The sequence below is a fragment of the Trifolium pratense genome, linkage group LG1 (genome assembly GCF_020283565.1).
Source record: "Trifolium pratense cultivar HEN17-A07 linkage group LG1, ARS_RC_1.1, whole genome shotgun sequence".
Classification (NCBI taxonomy): domain Eukaryota; kingdom Viridiplantae; phylum Streptophyta; class Magnoliopsida; order Fabales; family Fabaceae; genus Trifolium; species Trifolium pratense.
In genome coordinates, this window is record NC_060059.1 from 22183560 (window position 1) to 22199650 (window position 16091).

Consider the following 16091-nt stretch of genomic DNA (forward strand, 5'->3'; position numbering starts at 1 on the left):
AAAAAAAAAAAAAAAAACTTACTTTGATACCAGCTCCCACAATGAAATCAACCAGCCCAGGCTTCATTTTTGTCTGCCCACTCCTTGAAGTCATCATCTTCATGGATCAAACTGTTCCTTTTAAAACGTTATCAAAGAGAAAAAAGAAAGAAAAAAACTCTTGCACAAATAATAATTAGAATAATAATATTAAAAGTCAAATGAAGGAGAATAGAGAGTTGTTGTTGTGAGAACTGAGAAGAGTATTTGACAGGAAAGAGAAGGGGAAATGGTTGTGGCATATACATATTATAGATTTATATAGCCAATTCACATAAGGGTCATCCAAGCTAGTGATGGTAAAAAAACTCAAACCCGAGAGACCCACTCGAACCCAAACCCAAGTCAACGGGCGAAACCCGATTTGACTAGGTTTGGGTTCGGGTGACACCCGATAATATGGGTGTGGGTTTGGTATCAATCAAACTCACACCCGGAACTCATACACCCACCCGAAATATTTTATAATTACTTTTTTTTTTTTTTGATAAGCATATTTTATAATTACCTAATTACCCCCTTAGTCTCCCTCAATTTCCCTGATTTTAGTTGCAATTTAATTTTTTGAAAGTCTATGTTGTAATTTTTTGAAAGTCTATGTTTAAATTTACTTGGAAGACCTTAATTTTAGTTGTAATTTAATTCAAAGTCTATGGTGGAATTTAATTTCTTAAATTTGCAAATTATTTTCAAATGTGCTGCGGGTTTTGGTGGAAAAAACCCGAACCCAATGGGTGTGAGCGTGGGTTTTATTTTGCCACCCGAACAGTCTTTGGGTTTGGGTTTGGGTTATGATTTCGGGTGTGGGTTTGGTAAGTGTCAAACTCGCACCCATGAGCGCCCGTTGTCATCCCTAATCCAGACAACATTTAATAAGGGTTATGGAGACAACTTTTAATAAGTCAACGAGGCAACATATAACCGAATTTATGTAACCAATAATAATTGGACTTACGGATCATTGAGGCAACATTTAATAAGGGTCATCGAGGCAACATTAACCAAATTTATATAGCCAATAAGAATTGAACATAAGGGTCATCTAGTTGATATTTAACAAGGGTCATCGAGGCAACTTTTAATAAGAGTCATCGAGTCAACATATAACCAAATTTATCTAGCCAAGAATAATTGGACTTATGGATCATCGAGGCAACATTTAATAAGGGTCATTAAGGCCACGTTAACCGAATTTATATAGCCAATAAGAATTGGATTTAAGGGTCATCAAGGCAACATCTAATAAGGGTCATAGAGGCAACTATTAGTAAGGGTCATTGAAACAACATATAACCGAATTTATATAGCCGATAAGAATTAGACTTAAGGGTCATCAAAGAAACATTTAATTAAAGCTCATCGAGGCAAAATATAATCGAAACTATCTTGCCAATAGGATTTAGACTTAAGGGTCTTCAATGTAACATTTAACCATATGAGAGGCAGAGCCAATAGAAATTGAACTTAAGCATTATCGAGGCAACATATTACCATCTTAAAATAATTTATAGAGTTAATAGCGACGAATATATTTTGGGTCAATATATTACTCTGACATACCTCGTCTAAGTTATCGAGGCAACATTTAACCACATCGCTAAGAATTTAACCAATAGAAAAGCTTTTGAGAAAGCTATCACGGTTTGCAAAATATTGGTCTAATTCAAAATATTGATGTCAAACAAGGTCTTTCAGCATAAGATTTAAACTTTCTAAATAATCGAGAAAAAATGGATACCTTTTCTTAAGCAAAATCATGTTAATTATGTCATTTTTCTCTTCCACCTCAGATCTAATTCTCGAGCAACCTGTTCAAAAACAACACATATTAGTACATGTTGAATTTCAAAATAAATGTCATCGAGTCAACAATTAACCGAATTTATAATGCCAATATTAATTGGATTTAAAGATCATCGAGACAACATATAACCGAATTTATATAGCCAATAAGAATTGGACTTATGGATCATCGAGATTTAATAAGGGTCATCAAAGCAACATTAACAGAATTTATATAGTCAATAAGAATTTGACTTAAGGCTCATCAAGACAACATATAATCGAAATTACCTAGCCAATATGATTTAGCCTTAAGGTCATCAATGTAACATTTAACCATATGAGAGGTAGAGCCAATAGAAATTGAACTTAGACGTCATCGAGGCAACATATAATCATATCGCTCCGGCATATCAAATACATGGTATCTAGTCTATTAAGACTAAAGTGTCATCGAGACAACATTTTAACCATATCGCTTAGCATTTAACCGATACAAAAGCTTTTGAGAAAGCTAACACACTTTTCAAAATATTGGTCAGGGTCTTTCAACAGAAGATTGGAACTTTCTAAATATTCGAGAAAAAATGGGTACCTTTTTTCAAGCAAAACCATTTCTCTTCCACATCATATCTAATTCTCAAGCAACCTGTTCAAAAACAACACAATTAGAAAATGTTGAAATTCAAAATTGAAATCAATTGAAAACGGAAACTCAACATACAATAATAATGTTCACTCTATCATCAAAATTATTAGGCAATTACTTTATTAACTCACCACTCATATGACAGCGGCTAGAATTTTCATTTCCATTTCCAAATGACCAACAACACCAGACCACCAACCTGCCATAAAGGTAGAAATTCATTTTAGGTTAATAAAATCATACTAATATAAAGTCTTCAAAGTCTCTTTTATTTTTCTCTCTTGTAACAAAAAAAAAAGTCTCTTTTATTAATCAAGGTATTGGAGATTAAAATTTAGAAGTGTGCAGAACCAGGAGCATATAAACCTGCAAAAGCAGAAGCATTTAAACGTGCAACCAGAACATAATTATGCAAAAATGCAATGTGCACAAAGATATCCGCTCAAAAAAAAAAAGAGATATATAATCTTACCTGTTCTAAGTGGAAAGCAACAACAACGATTCTCAAAACTCGAAAATAGCAAGTATTATTCAAAGATACCCACTCTAGTTTATAAATTAATGTCAAAATCATAGTATTGCAGCCCTATGTAATTTTTTTCACAGAATATACACTCCTTCTATATGACATGCCTCAATATAAGTCAAATTGCACTATTAGGTTATGGATTGTTCAGATCTAATGATTTTTTGGTTACTCATTATTTCATTACATGAACTAATATGATGTATTATATCACTCACCCACTGTTCACATCTTAATTCATAAACTTTATTTGTACATTGATAATTCCAATAAAATCCATGACATTGATCAACAAAACCCAAAATTTATGACAATGTAGCATACTGTGCAATTTGTTTGTGGCTTTTGTACCTCATCATTCAGTCCCATCTAGCCATTAATGTTATGCTGAATACTATCCCCAGAAAAAGCCCAAAATTCACCAAAAAAAATGAAAATCAAAAACAATTTTAAGGGTCAAACTTCAACAGAACAATTAAGCAAAATTAGAAACTTACAATGGTGAGTTAGAAAAAGATCACAAAGGGTCAAATTAACGAGTTTTATCAAGAGATAAACCTAATTATCAAGAGACGGGCCTTTAAAATACTAGTCCACGCATATTAGGAGCCACACAAGCAACACTTGCACCAGGACCTTTTGACATTGTATGCTCCTTCCTGTGCTAATGAGTCTGCAACATATTAAAACAAAAGTTTCTAGTTGGTGTTGGATGCAAGAAGGAGAATAATAAGGCATTTAAACTCTAAAAACGATTGTAATACTATGTTGCAAGTCGATAATCATATTTATAATAAAACACTTTAGGTCAAGTAACTTCCCTTATTTAACTCCTTGTTTATGATTGCTTAGACATTACCAATCTTTAATTCAAAAATATAAAATAATCATGACTAGTTATAATATCATTCAATCCAATATTGCCTTATTTTTTAAAAAAATTAAAATAATTGTTGGTCGTACACATGGTACCCTGATCTGCACCTCATTCTAAAATCATAAATAACAGCACATAAAAAGTGAAAATGCATTAAAAACATAAGTCAAAAACTACTAAAAAATGTCATAGCTAATACAATCTTTTGTCTCTAACCATCAACCTATTCAAATAGGCAAAAAATAGCTCACATAAACATATCAAGAAAGCTTAAGCAACTACTTGTGAAAAAACCAACCAGCCTAACTTATGACTTTTAACTATATAATATAAAACCAACCAACCTAACTTGTGATTTTTAACTATATAATATAAAACAAACTAATGAGAGGGAATAAATCAATGATAAAGTTACCAAATATTTGAACAAATGTAATCAAATTCCTACCTACAATTCAACTCAACAAGTTAAAGAGAATTACCATACAAATTGTCAACTCAACAAGTGGGAAATTTTGAAGTATAATACAAAATACAAACTTTAAGATCGTCCACATAGAGGCATTAGTTAGTCCTATGCAAAACCTAAAATGATGAGAGTTTATAGTCAGATCAGTCATATTACCTAGCATAGATCATGATCAACATAAGATTGGCATTGCCTCATAGGATAGTGCAATTGCTTCAGTTTCCATACAACAAGAGAGCGAAGTGATCGATCATTTGAGACATCAGTGTAATTATGAGGTAAGCCAATCAACATCGAAGATCTCTAAGAAATATAGAATATACTTAGATTAAGAATATTCAGTTCTGCAGAAGTATAAAATATGTATGTTGTGGGATCCAAAGTTTTATGTTTAGCAATTATATAATCATATAACTGACACCATTTAATTAAAAGAATGAGATATAAGCAAATCCAAGAGAAATACCATTTTAGTCGCTTTGCTATCCATGGATATCATGAGTGCTCAAGAATCTCCAATGGCAATATGATCTTTAGCTCCTGCATCCTTGACTTGAATATCAAATTAGTAAACAATGTCAAGACTCAAAATGAAGGCAAAAACCTCATGAGAAAGCATCATATATGTACATCAAGTTCTGTGATAGAAAACATTCAACTTCTTTACTTGAAATGGATATAAATTCATGTAAGAAATTATGTAAAAATGTTCTAATTAATAAGGAAAATGAATTACCTAAACTACATTAACCTCAAAGGGAGAACTATCTCAAGTCGCAACCAGTTTGGCATATCACACATCACAACAATACCCAAAATAACATACATATTGATCACAAGCAACAACACATTAAGCTTAAAAAATTTAACAATTGAAAAACATGACAGTTTAAGCAACAAATTAATAATCACCTCTTGTTCAGATTTGAACTGGATTCTAGTGCTAAGTTCAGCAAGATGGACCAAGTCCAAGATAATTGGAGCAGCCAAAAGTGAATCTTCACATGCGTTGTGCATCACAGTTGTGTTCTTTCCACCCATAAATATCGCTATAGTTTACTCATACATTGCTCTCTTGCTGTCCCCCACATAAGGCGCATACTCTGCATATTAAAAAACCAATTAATTAACTGATTAATCATATATTACTACTTCAAATAACACTAATTAAAAAAAGACATAATAGAAATTACTTACCTTAATAATAACAACATGGTCTGGATGTTCACCAGGCCCATAGAGGATTGCATTGTTGTTAACCATATCATCAACAACATTGCTCTTGGAGATTTCTTTGGAGCAGAAAGTTTGTGGTGCAGAGGGATTCATTTCATCGTTGTTTCCCAAATGATTGTAACTCACTATTGATGTTGGCTATAATTCATAACCCAACAACATAATTCTATTCAATTTTTGATCTAAATGTGTAACAATTATTTTATTTGGGTAATGATCCTGACAAATTCTACTTGTAAAGTGATTGTTATCACTTTGTATAAAGTCTTTTCAAGTAATTTCTTTTGAGAAAGCTATCGCACTTTCCAAAATATTGGTCTAATCCAAAATATTGATGTCAAACAGGGTCTTTTGGCAAAAGATTGAAACTTTCTAAATAATTGAGAAATAATGGATACCTTTTTTCAAGCAAAATCATGTTAATTATGTCATTTTTCTCTTCCACCTCAGCTCTAATTCTCGAGCAACCTGTTCAAAAACAACACAGATTAGTGCATGTTTAATTTCAAAATTGAAATGAATCGAAAATGGATACTAAAAGTAGTTACTTGCCTTGACGTGTAATTTGCAGTGTCACCGAGGAACCATTTCCAAATATATTTTGTAAGCATCAATGGGATATAGGGTCATCGAGTCAACAATTAACCGGAATTTATAATGCCAATATTAATTGGTCTTAAACATCATCAAGACAACATTTAATCGAAGTTATATAACCAATAAGAATTGGATTGATGGGTCATCGAGTCGACATTTAATAAGGGTTATCAAGGCAACATTAACCGGATTTATATAGCCATTAAGAATTGAACTTAAAGGTCACGGAGGCAACATCTAATAAGGGTCATCGATGCAACTTTTAATAAGGGTCGTCGTATATAGCCAATAAGAATTAGACTTAAGGGTCATCAAAGAAACATTTAATTAAAGCTTATCGAGGCAACATATAATCGAAACTAGCTAGCCAATAGGATTTAGACTTAAGGGTCTTCATTGGAACATTTAACCATATGAGAGGTAGAGCCAATAGAAATTGAACTTAAGCGTTATCGAGGCATCATATTACTATCTATCTAGTCGAAGTCATCGAGACAACATTTAACCAAATCGCTCAGAATTTAACCGATAGAAGAGCTTTTGAGAAAGCTATCACAGTTTCCAAAATATTGGTCTAATTCAAAATATTGATGTCAAACAGGGTCTTTCGGCAGAAAATTGAAACTTTCTAAATAATCGAGAAAAAATGGATACCGTTTTTCAAGCAAAATCATGTTAATTGTGTCATTTTTCTCTTCCACCTCAGATCTAATTCTCGAGCAACCTGTACAAAAACAACACAGATTAGTGCATGTTTAATTTCAAAATCTAATCTAATATAAGTCAACATGTGAGGTGTGAAAGGAACAAATTGTTACCATTCAATCCTAAATAGAATTAATCATGACCAGTTTTTCGTAAATTTAATCTTGAAGACTTGAACATCCAAGGAAGATTGATCACGGTCGTTTCGTGATCAAAATAATTTTAAAATAAGTAGTACAAGGTAGTGACCTTGGTCGTTTCGCAAGGACTCACGATCGGTTTAACAATATTAGAATGAATTTAAAGGTTGCAATTTGGGGTTTTTTTAGTTTGTGGAAACAATAACAGAGATTACGAATTTAATTAATATAAAAGCAATCAATCCATTGGTTTTAGGCAACTTTGTTTATCATCTATCATAGGTTCTTATATGAATATTCATACAGTTTATGCTTCGGCTGATTATAGAACTAATTTAACAAGCGAAAATCAGTTTTATAACGAATTCGTTGATTAAGCACCAGCGTGTTCGACTAACTATGGCGATGATCAAGCGTCACCAATAACACAGTTAAAAATCATAACAATAATTCGGCAGCCCTATTTTGCAAGCGAAAATAATATAACAATTTCCTATTCAGATTAATTTGAACAAGCGTGAATTAATTTGAATAGTCTCAATGTTATGAACGTGAAACAAAATAATTAAGCATCAATTGCATCAACTCATACACAAAAGAGAGACAAGAAAATTGATATATGATAAGCATAAACATAATGATTTGCTATTAAAACCGAACCTCAAGATTCAAGAACAAAGTTCCTTACACCAATGGATCAATAGAAGTTTAGTTCTCCATGGAAGATGACGGCTGCTCTAGGGTTTGAATATTTCGTGAACAGTGAATGATCACCCTAGCTGCCTTTTTTCGGTTTAAATAATACATGGAACGGGCCTCAAAACAATTGGGCCGAAAAATATAAAGTTGTGCTGAATTAAATTCGTCTGGAACATAAACGCAATTATTTGACACACTTGCGCTCCGAACTGGGTTTTGGCCTCAACATGAAAGTCGTAGCTCTTGATCTCAGCTTTCCAACGCATCTTCCCGCGCCTCAATCCGATATTTGTAACTCCAGTTATGACCTGCGGACCGGAAGGGTGTCAAAGTGCTATTTATTCATAAATTAAGTGCGAAAATAAAATAGAGTTAGAAATAAACTTAAATATAAAAACACCTTAAAATAGTGAAAATAGTAAATTAAACCATAGGAATACACTAGTACAATAGTAGAAGAATGTGCATTAAAATGCACTGATCAAAGATCGTATGACATCTCACACTTTTAAGTAACAAAATCAAAATCAATTCAAAGATAAAACACCACAACCAATCAGGATGAAAATCAAAAGCTAGAGGGACTTCTACACACCTATTCAACCAAAATAATACACTAAGGTACAAATCATAGGCAAGAAGCAAAACTGTTGACTTTCATCCATATCTGATTTTCTTCTTTGTAGAGAAGCAAAGTTGACATAGATTGGCCAAATGCATTTACATGCCATAATTTATATCCAATGGAATGCATGTACCTACCAATATGTAGTTGTTCCCCCAAAACAAAATATGCTAGCATAGTCACCAAAATTGTTTCAAGGGGATTAAACATACTAGCAAAGCCCGGCCCTTTTTGTACTGTGGTCCAGATTTAAATATAGATAAGCAAACCACTACATATAACTCCCGGCCAGTATTCATACATGGTTGAGTTCAGATTTTTAATTTAAATTGACTTACATTTTAGTTTCAGCATCTTAATGCTTTACTATTGTGTTTGGATAAACCATCTAACTGCGTATAAAATACAGCAGAGTTCAATATTTGATGCTATCAACCATGCTCTAGGTTTGTAAGACAGCAGATTGTGCTGCACCTATGCAATTTATCCACACGGGATAATCCACAAGGCCAAATGCAGATTACAATTTTTATGTCCATGGATATAAATTATGGCTGGTTGTTTCAGAATAATGGGAGTACTCATTGTTTCACAATGGTCATTTCCACCACATATTGAGGAGGAAGATTGCAAGACACAGATAAACACTTCAGTAGCAGAGGAAGCACAAAAGAACCCAAGCACAGAACTCCAATTTATAGTGAACTGATCAGTGAATAAAAGTAGGAATATTTGTGAGTGCATTGCTTGCATTATTTTCAATGTATACTGTTAGTTTAGATTTTGAATTGATAAAAGTCTCAGTAATATTGGTTGTAGCCTTGTAGATGCAAATATTGGAACTTAGTGGCCAACCATGGCCTGTGGCACCTTACTCAAACTATATTGCAGAAATTATGGCCTTTTGCTGATATTACTGTATAATAAAGTTCCCTTAACCTTGTGACTAGTAAGGATAAAGGAATTAATTTTTATTTTACTTTCACATGAAAAAGATAATTGATCAGCCGAAAGTTAGTAAGCATGACCACTTCTGCAACAAAACATTTTGAGTCAATTCTTTAATTAATTTCATGGTTTAGTCATATTGTGATTACACCATTTGCCCAAAAAGATGGGTTGATCTATCAAATATACCTCTCCTAATATACCAATTGGAAAGTAGATCAAACCTACTACATGGCAAAAGAAAATAGATTGGACATTTACAAATAGCCCAAATGAAGAGAACAAGATACTTCTAGGCTCCATTGTGTTTGTCTCCTTGCTCATTTTGCTTCTTCAAGTGATGCTCTTAAGGATTCAGGGTTCAACATTTTATTTACGCTATAGAAAAACATAATATTAGTATCAAAACAATGAAAAAAGGGTATATTTCTAAAAAATGTAAATTCAAAATAGACTATTTTAAAAAAAGAAACTTACGAGACTAGCATATCTCCACTGGAGGCCAACTTCTCAGAAATCCATTCAGGAACTAATTCTAACAACAAATGGAATTGTTCTTCAACTTCACCTAAGAAAACAAACAAGAGAGGTTTAGTATTGAGAATTATAAAATAGCCACTCAACTAATTTTTAAAATGTATCTTACTTCTATCAACGATATCACGGTGGCTTGAAATTATCTTGCTCATCAGCTCCTCCTTTGTAAGAACAGAACGGTTTATTGAATGAAACATCATGTGAATCATGTTAAAGAGCTTAGGGAGGCTCGCAATAATCTTTTTCCGTTTCTTAGCTTGGGAGATAGCTGGATCCCTTTCCTCCATTGCTATTCTTTCTTTTTCCATAATCTGCAGGCAGTACATAAATCATGTTCAATGCATTGCACGAAAATAAAAGCCATCTGCTTATATAGGAGTACTTAAAATCATCCAATCTGTTATTGTAATGAGAAAGGGCATACCGAATGGAGAAGATTATCTGGGAGGATATCAGAAATGTCGTCACCAGTTGACAAACCACCAGCAGCATTTTCATTTTTCATTGGAGTGTTAAATTTCAATGACCTTGAACTAGGTGGGCGCTTAACTAACTTGTCTGGTGAGCTGGTAGAGTTGTCATCCGGGCTCATAAAATGCCTTTTAGGTGGCTTCAATGCAGGTGTGGTTGTCATCAGCCTGGCAGGAGTAGACACAAATCTAGCTGGAGTCGACATAGCTTCAATGCTTTTCATGGAGCCCTCTTTGCTTTCGGTATACTCAACAGGTTTGCTAGGTGTAACACCAGCTGGTGTAAAGTATTCTGAAGAACCGTGAATTGTAAGACATGCTTCACTACTGGATGATTCTGAAACCAGCTCAGATGATGATGGTTTTTGATGGGATTTAGCATCCTCAGAGGTGGAACTTGTCTTCAAATTTGACTCTGAAACTGGCACAGCTAAGGGTTGGAATGAATCTGATTGAAATTTTGGGTGTACATTTTCCTTTAATTTCTGAGAAAACCGTCTTCTAAAAGATTGAGGCGTATGAGAAGCAACTGCAGGCTTCTGGTTAAGAGCTTCAACTGATGTCTCAGCAGGCACTAAATATATTTCTGTATTGTCTGCAATGTCACCAGTTGACAACATTGTTGAAGGCTGAGAAGCACGTGCATCAGATAATGTCACTGTAGACAATGATGAGGGGGTTTTCAACATGTGTAAAAGAGGATCATGCTTTGGACGACTGAATGGCTCAGGCAGTATTTCCTCTGGAATTTCATCACCCTACACATAAAAGCATCTTTTAGACCAATGATATGCAATTTTTAAGCATGTTTTGTACTATTATTTCCAATAGCAATTATCACTCCATTAAAATCTCAATCTCGTAGTTACAAATAAACCAAACCTATAAACATATAAACAAATTGAAACTATTGTGGACCACCATACCTCTGGATGAGATTTCCAAAATTCTTTGAGCCGTTCTCGAAATAACTTCCTCAGAGACATATTCCCAGATTCAGATCTCAATTTAGCATCAAACTCCACTGCATCAGGGTTTATAGTAACATGAAGATCTGGCTTCATACAACTTGTTCTTTCATCAAACACTAATAATTTCTTAATAGCAATCGCCTCAGGTAAGATAAACTTCAATTGAGCCAAATGACTATGAGTAAATCTCCTAAACAAATCATAGAAAACCCCAAATCAGAAAACACAATGCAAAATACTTCAAACAATATCAACAAAACCATTTCAAAACCATACCTGTCAGTTAAAGTTTCAATCTTGGGCCTAATATTAGTAAACGACGTCATCGAACCTTTCATTCGCAACAATCGAATCGAACTATCCAAACTATCAAAAAACTCGCCCAAATTCTCATACCTACAAAAAAAAACCCCAAATAAAAAAACAAATCAATAAAAAATTAAAATCCAAAAACCCTAAATCCAAAAATCAAAACGCTTACTTTTCAGGAAGTTTTAATGATCCATCATCAGCTGATTTACTACTCTTACGAGGAGAAGCCAATGCGATTTGCCTTCTAACGGTTCTATCCTTCAACGACGTCGTTTCATTTGTTTGTTTCTGATCTTGAAGACCCTTAGCAACTTTTCTAATATCTGATATAGAGAGTGCGACACCACGGTTGCGTGTCCGCTGAGATGGCTTCTCAGATGATTTTTCCGGTGTCTTTGAGCTAATAATGGGATCTTGAAATAGGGATTTTGAGCTTCGAAGTTGGGGTTTCTTGGATCTGGTATTGTATGAAGAAGGAGAAGGTGTTTCTGATCTCATGATTTTGGTACTGAGAATGAGATTGTAAGAATTGGGCGAAAAAGAGTGAAAATTAGATAGATGAATGTAAGAAAATTGGGGGTGGATTTTATTTATTAGGGTTTTAATGCGCGGGAAAATTGAGGAGTTTTTCTCGGGTGCGATAATGATACGTTGGTTCCCGCCATAAAGACCCGTTGGTTACCGCGATATATTAAAAGCGAGAATGAATGAACTTATCAAAAAACAAAAAACCTCGAAGAATGAGATGATGGGTTTTTTGTTGCATGTTTTTAATATCATATTTTTAAGAAGTATTTATAGATAGATTTGTGTTGAAAATAATATGACTAAATAATTTTTTTTTAAGACTTTGGATTTAATTTTTTTTTTAATGAGATTTATATATGCTTCAGATTTATATTTAAAATAATACTGTATATTACTAGTATAACTTACCCGTGCTATCGCCCGGGTTAATGTTCTATGAAAAATATAAATTATTTTTTTTCACACATGAAAAATATGGATTATTAAAATTTTAATATTGTGAATTTTTTAATTATTTGTAAAATTAATTTTATATTTAATGTAATAGTTTATTTAAATATGATAAAAGATCCAAATTTTGAAGATTTTAAAGAGAAATGGCATAATGGAGAGTGATACTCCACTTCCCGTTCCCAACTCACATGTTCATATATTTGTTCTTTTATTTTCATAAAAAAAAGGTCATTATGCAAAAACTAATCTAACGGTTAATATATTTGTTCTTAATTGTCATCTCTCTCCTTTAGACATTTGTTTTCTTCAGGAGTATTTTATCTCATGTCCCCGTGTGAAAAAATTTCACATTTGAGAAACAAAATGGGGCGATTTTAATTTTAATATTATTTATTTAAAAGTAATGAACAGTATAATTGTTTGTCATTTGCTTGACACAAAAAAAATTTATATAGTTTTTTTAAGCATATCTCATTTGTTAAGGTGCAAATTTTAAAAAATGTATCTATTTTTTTTATTTTTATTTCTTTATTTTACAGTGATGTATGGAGAATAAAAATAAAGTAATACATGATATTATTGCTTTTAATTCTTTTTTTTATATATAAAATCATTGTTACTTTCCCTGCTTTCAATTGATATCGTATTTTTTATATAATAAAATCTACAAATGTATGTCTCACCCCGTGTAAGTTATTTTTTGCTTAATACCTCCATGTAGGTTTTTTTTTATCAATACCCCCCATATTTTAATATTTTGTTTGGTACAAATCACTATGTTTTTTTTTATTAGAAAAACCACGTTAAGGTAAACCATAATTAATAGAATAATAAAATGAAATAGAAAAATAATCTATGAAGTCAATTACTTCATTCATTTTATATTTCAGACAATGACATCTTTTTCTCTACTTGATAAGTATGAAGTTTAAGAATAATTTTTTTAAGCATATCAATTTCTCAATTCCACATTTTTCCAATTCATTCTATAGTATAGTCATTCGAGGAGTTTCTATTATTTTATCAGTGTATTTGTTAAATATCACATGAAAAATTAGACAAATAAAAAATAGAGTACAACATTTATTTATAAATAATAGTAAAAAAACATTTATAAGCATGATTTAAATCCAATAAAAAATAATATGAACAACAATTCTTTTTTAATAAGTAAACATATGATTAAAAAAAATGACAATAAAATATAAAAAATATAAATAAATACTTAAAACTTTAACATCAATTGATAATACTTAATCCTAATTTGAATAACAAACAATGTTGTTCTTCCGTATATGGACCTGCAAATAAAGAATTATAACTCAAAATTAGTACAATTTCTGATTGTAGAATTAAACTTGAATATTTTATCCACTCCTCTGTTCTCAATCCACATGTTATTTATCCCTCATAGTCATCATCATCAGTCTCTGCAAAAATCCAAATAGTAAATAAAAGTTACAAAGATAGATGAATAATATTTTGGCTTCTTAGAAAGAAGTTTACAATTTCTACCAAAAAAAAAAAAGTTTACAAAATATTATTGACTCTAGAGAAGAAAATGATTTCTCTTTTTTATGTTGAATCCTCTTATTGTAGCCTAACACAAGTAAACAAAATACCTGCAAAGAAAAACAAATAAAATTTAGATTTCATTCCACTTGAGAGCAACAAAAATTATATTGAACAAATAAATAAGAAATAACCAACAATAGCAATAGATTTTTTATTTTTTTTTTTAAAAAAAACCAACAATAGCAATAGATAGTATATATAGAAACTATAGTAGATTTTTGGTCCTTAATTTTTGAAATTTCCATACATTTCAGCATTGATTTAATTTAATCAATATATATTTCAAAAATGAGTTGGTCAATAATCAAAAGTTTCCATATGTAAAATTTCAATTGTATCAAAATATTAATATATAGACATTTGTTCATAAAACCTGATTGAGCATTTTCTATATTTATAATTGAGCAAAATAAATACCATGAGTTGGTTGTATATGAGTAGTCTCTAATAGGTTGACACATAAGAAACCTATAAACAAAGAGAATTAAAATAAAAAAAAAACTTAAATAGAAGTTTTAAGGAGTTTTAAATGTGATAAGAAGATCAAAAACTACCAAAATTGTGAACATAAAACTCAAAAAGTTGTAAACAAATGACACATATGCAACTGATGCTTGAAAAGATGCCATGTAGGATGAAAACAAAGTTGGTTAAGCAAGAGAATGTCACATAGGAAAGTTTCTATGAGAAAAAACTCCTAAACATATAAATAATAGATTACTACTAGTATAACTTACCCTTGCAAATGCACGGGTTAATGTTCAATGAAAAATATAGATATTTTTTTGACACATGAAAAATATGGATTATTAAATTTTCAATATTTTATGGTTTTTTTAATTAATTGTAAAATTAATTTTATATAATAATTTATTTAAATATGATAAATGATCTAAATTTTGGAGATTTTAAGGAGAAATAGTAGAACGGAGAATGATACTCCACTCTCCGTTCTCAACCCACATGTTCGTATATTTGTTCTTTTATTTTCATAAAAAAAAGTCATTAAGCAAAAACTAATCTAACGGTTAATATATATTAGTTCTTAATCGTCATCTCTCTCCTTTAGACATTTGTTTTCTTCTAGAGTATTATAGCTCATGTTCCCGTGTGAAAAAATTTCACATTTGTGTAATGAACAGTAGAATTATTTGTCATTTGCTTGACACAAAAAAAAATTTATATCATTTTTTTTATGCATATCTCATTTGTTAATGGTGCAAATTTTAAAAAATTTATCTATTTGTTTATCTTACAGTGATGTTTGGAAAATAAAAACAAAGTAATACATGATATTATTACTTTTAATTCTTTCTTTTTTTATATATAAAATCATTGTTACTTTCCTTACTTTCAATTGATATTTATCGTATTTTTTATATAATAAAATCTACAAATGTATGTCTCACCCCGTGTAAGTTATTTTTTGCTTAATATACCTCCATGTAGATTATTTTTTTATCAATACCCCCTATTGTAATATTATGTTTGGTATAAATCACTATGTAACTTTTTTTTATTAATAAAATTAATAAAATAATAAAATAAAATAGAAAAATAATCTATGAAGTCAATTACTTCATTCCTTTTATATTTCAGACAATCACACCATTTTATCTGTTCGATAAGTATGAAGTTTAAGAATAACTTTTTTTATGAACAATTAAATTACTATTTTTATTTTTTTTATATTCCTTTTAAGGTGAGTATTTTTGTTCAGAGATTCTTAAGCCTTCAATTTTGTTTTGAAACATATTAAGCCTTCAATTTCTCAGTTCCACATTTGACCAATTCGTTCTATATAATTTTTTTTTATAAGCAATTCGTTCTATAGTATAGTCCTTCGAGGAGTTTCTATTATTTTATCAGTATATTTGTTAAATATCACATGAAAAATTAGACAAACAAAAAAATAATGAGTAAAAAAAAGAGTACAACATTTATTAATAATAG

At 31.2% G+C, this 16091-nt stretch overlaps 1 protein-coding gene and 1 long non-coding RNA gene across 2 annotated transcripts; both read right to left on the reverse strand.

Moving 5' to 3' along the window:
* Positions 1-1701: 1701 nt before the first annotated feature.
* On the reverse strand, positions 1702-4627 carry LOC123902659. Its single transcript, XR_006807694.1, has 5 exons — positions 4499-4627; positions 3555-3669; positions 2602-2669; positions 2417-2470; positions 1702-1847 (listed from the first exon to the last, which is right to left on the reverse strand). It is a non-coding gene; the product is annotated as an uncharacterized LOC123902659 (long non-coding RNA).
* Positions 4628-9263: 4636 nt separating this feature from the next.
* Positions 9264-12239, reverse strand: LOC123902990 (CDT1-like protein a, chloroplastic). The gene is made up of 7 exons (XM_045952838.1): positions 11752-12239; positions 11547-11666; positions 11226-11460; positions 10254-11057; positions 9939-10140; positions 9770-9860; positions 9264-9670 (listed from the first exon to the last, which is right to left on the reverse strand). The coding sequence occupies exons 1-7, from the start codon at positions 12078-12080 to the stop codon at positions 9613-9615; spliced, it is 1839 nt and encodes a 612-aa protein (XP_045808794.1). The 5' UTR covers positions 12081-12239; the 3' UTR covers positions 9264-9612.
* Between the last annotated feature and the right edge of the window lie 3852 nt (positions 12240-16091).

Coding starts and splice junctions, on each gene's coding strand:
- LOC123902990 (XM_045952838.1), bottom strand. CDS start 12,080: ATGAGATCAGAAACACCTTCTCCTTCTTCATACAATACCAGATCCAAG. Junction 11,667..11,751: donor TCATTAAAACTTCCTGAAAA/GTAAGCGTTTTG, acceptor TTTTTTTTGTAG/GTATGAGAATTTGGGCGAGT. Junction 11,058..11,225: donor TTTGGAAATCTCATCCAGAG/GTATGGTGGTCC, acceptor TTTTATGTGTAG/GGTGATGAAATTCCAGAGGA.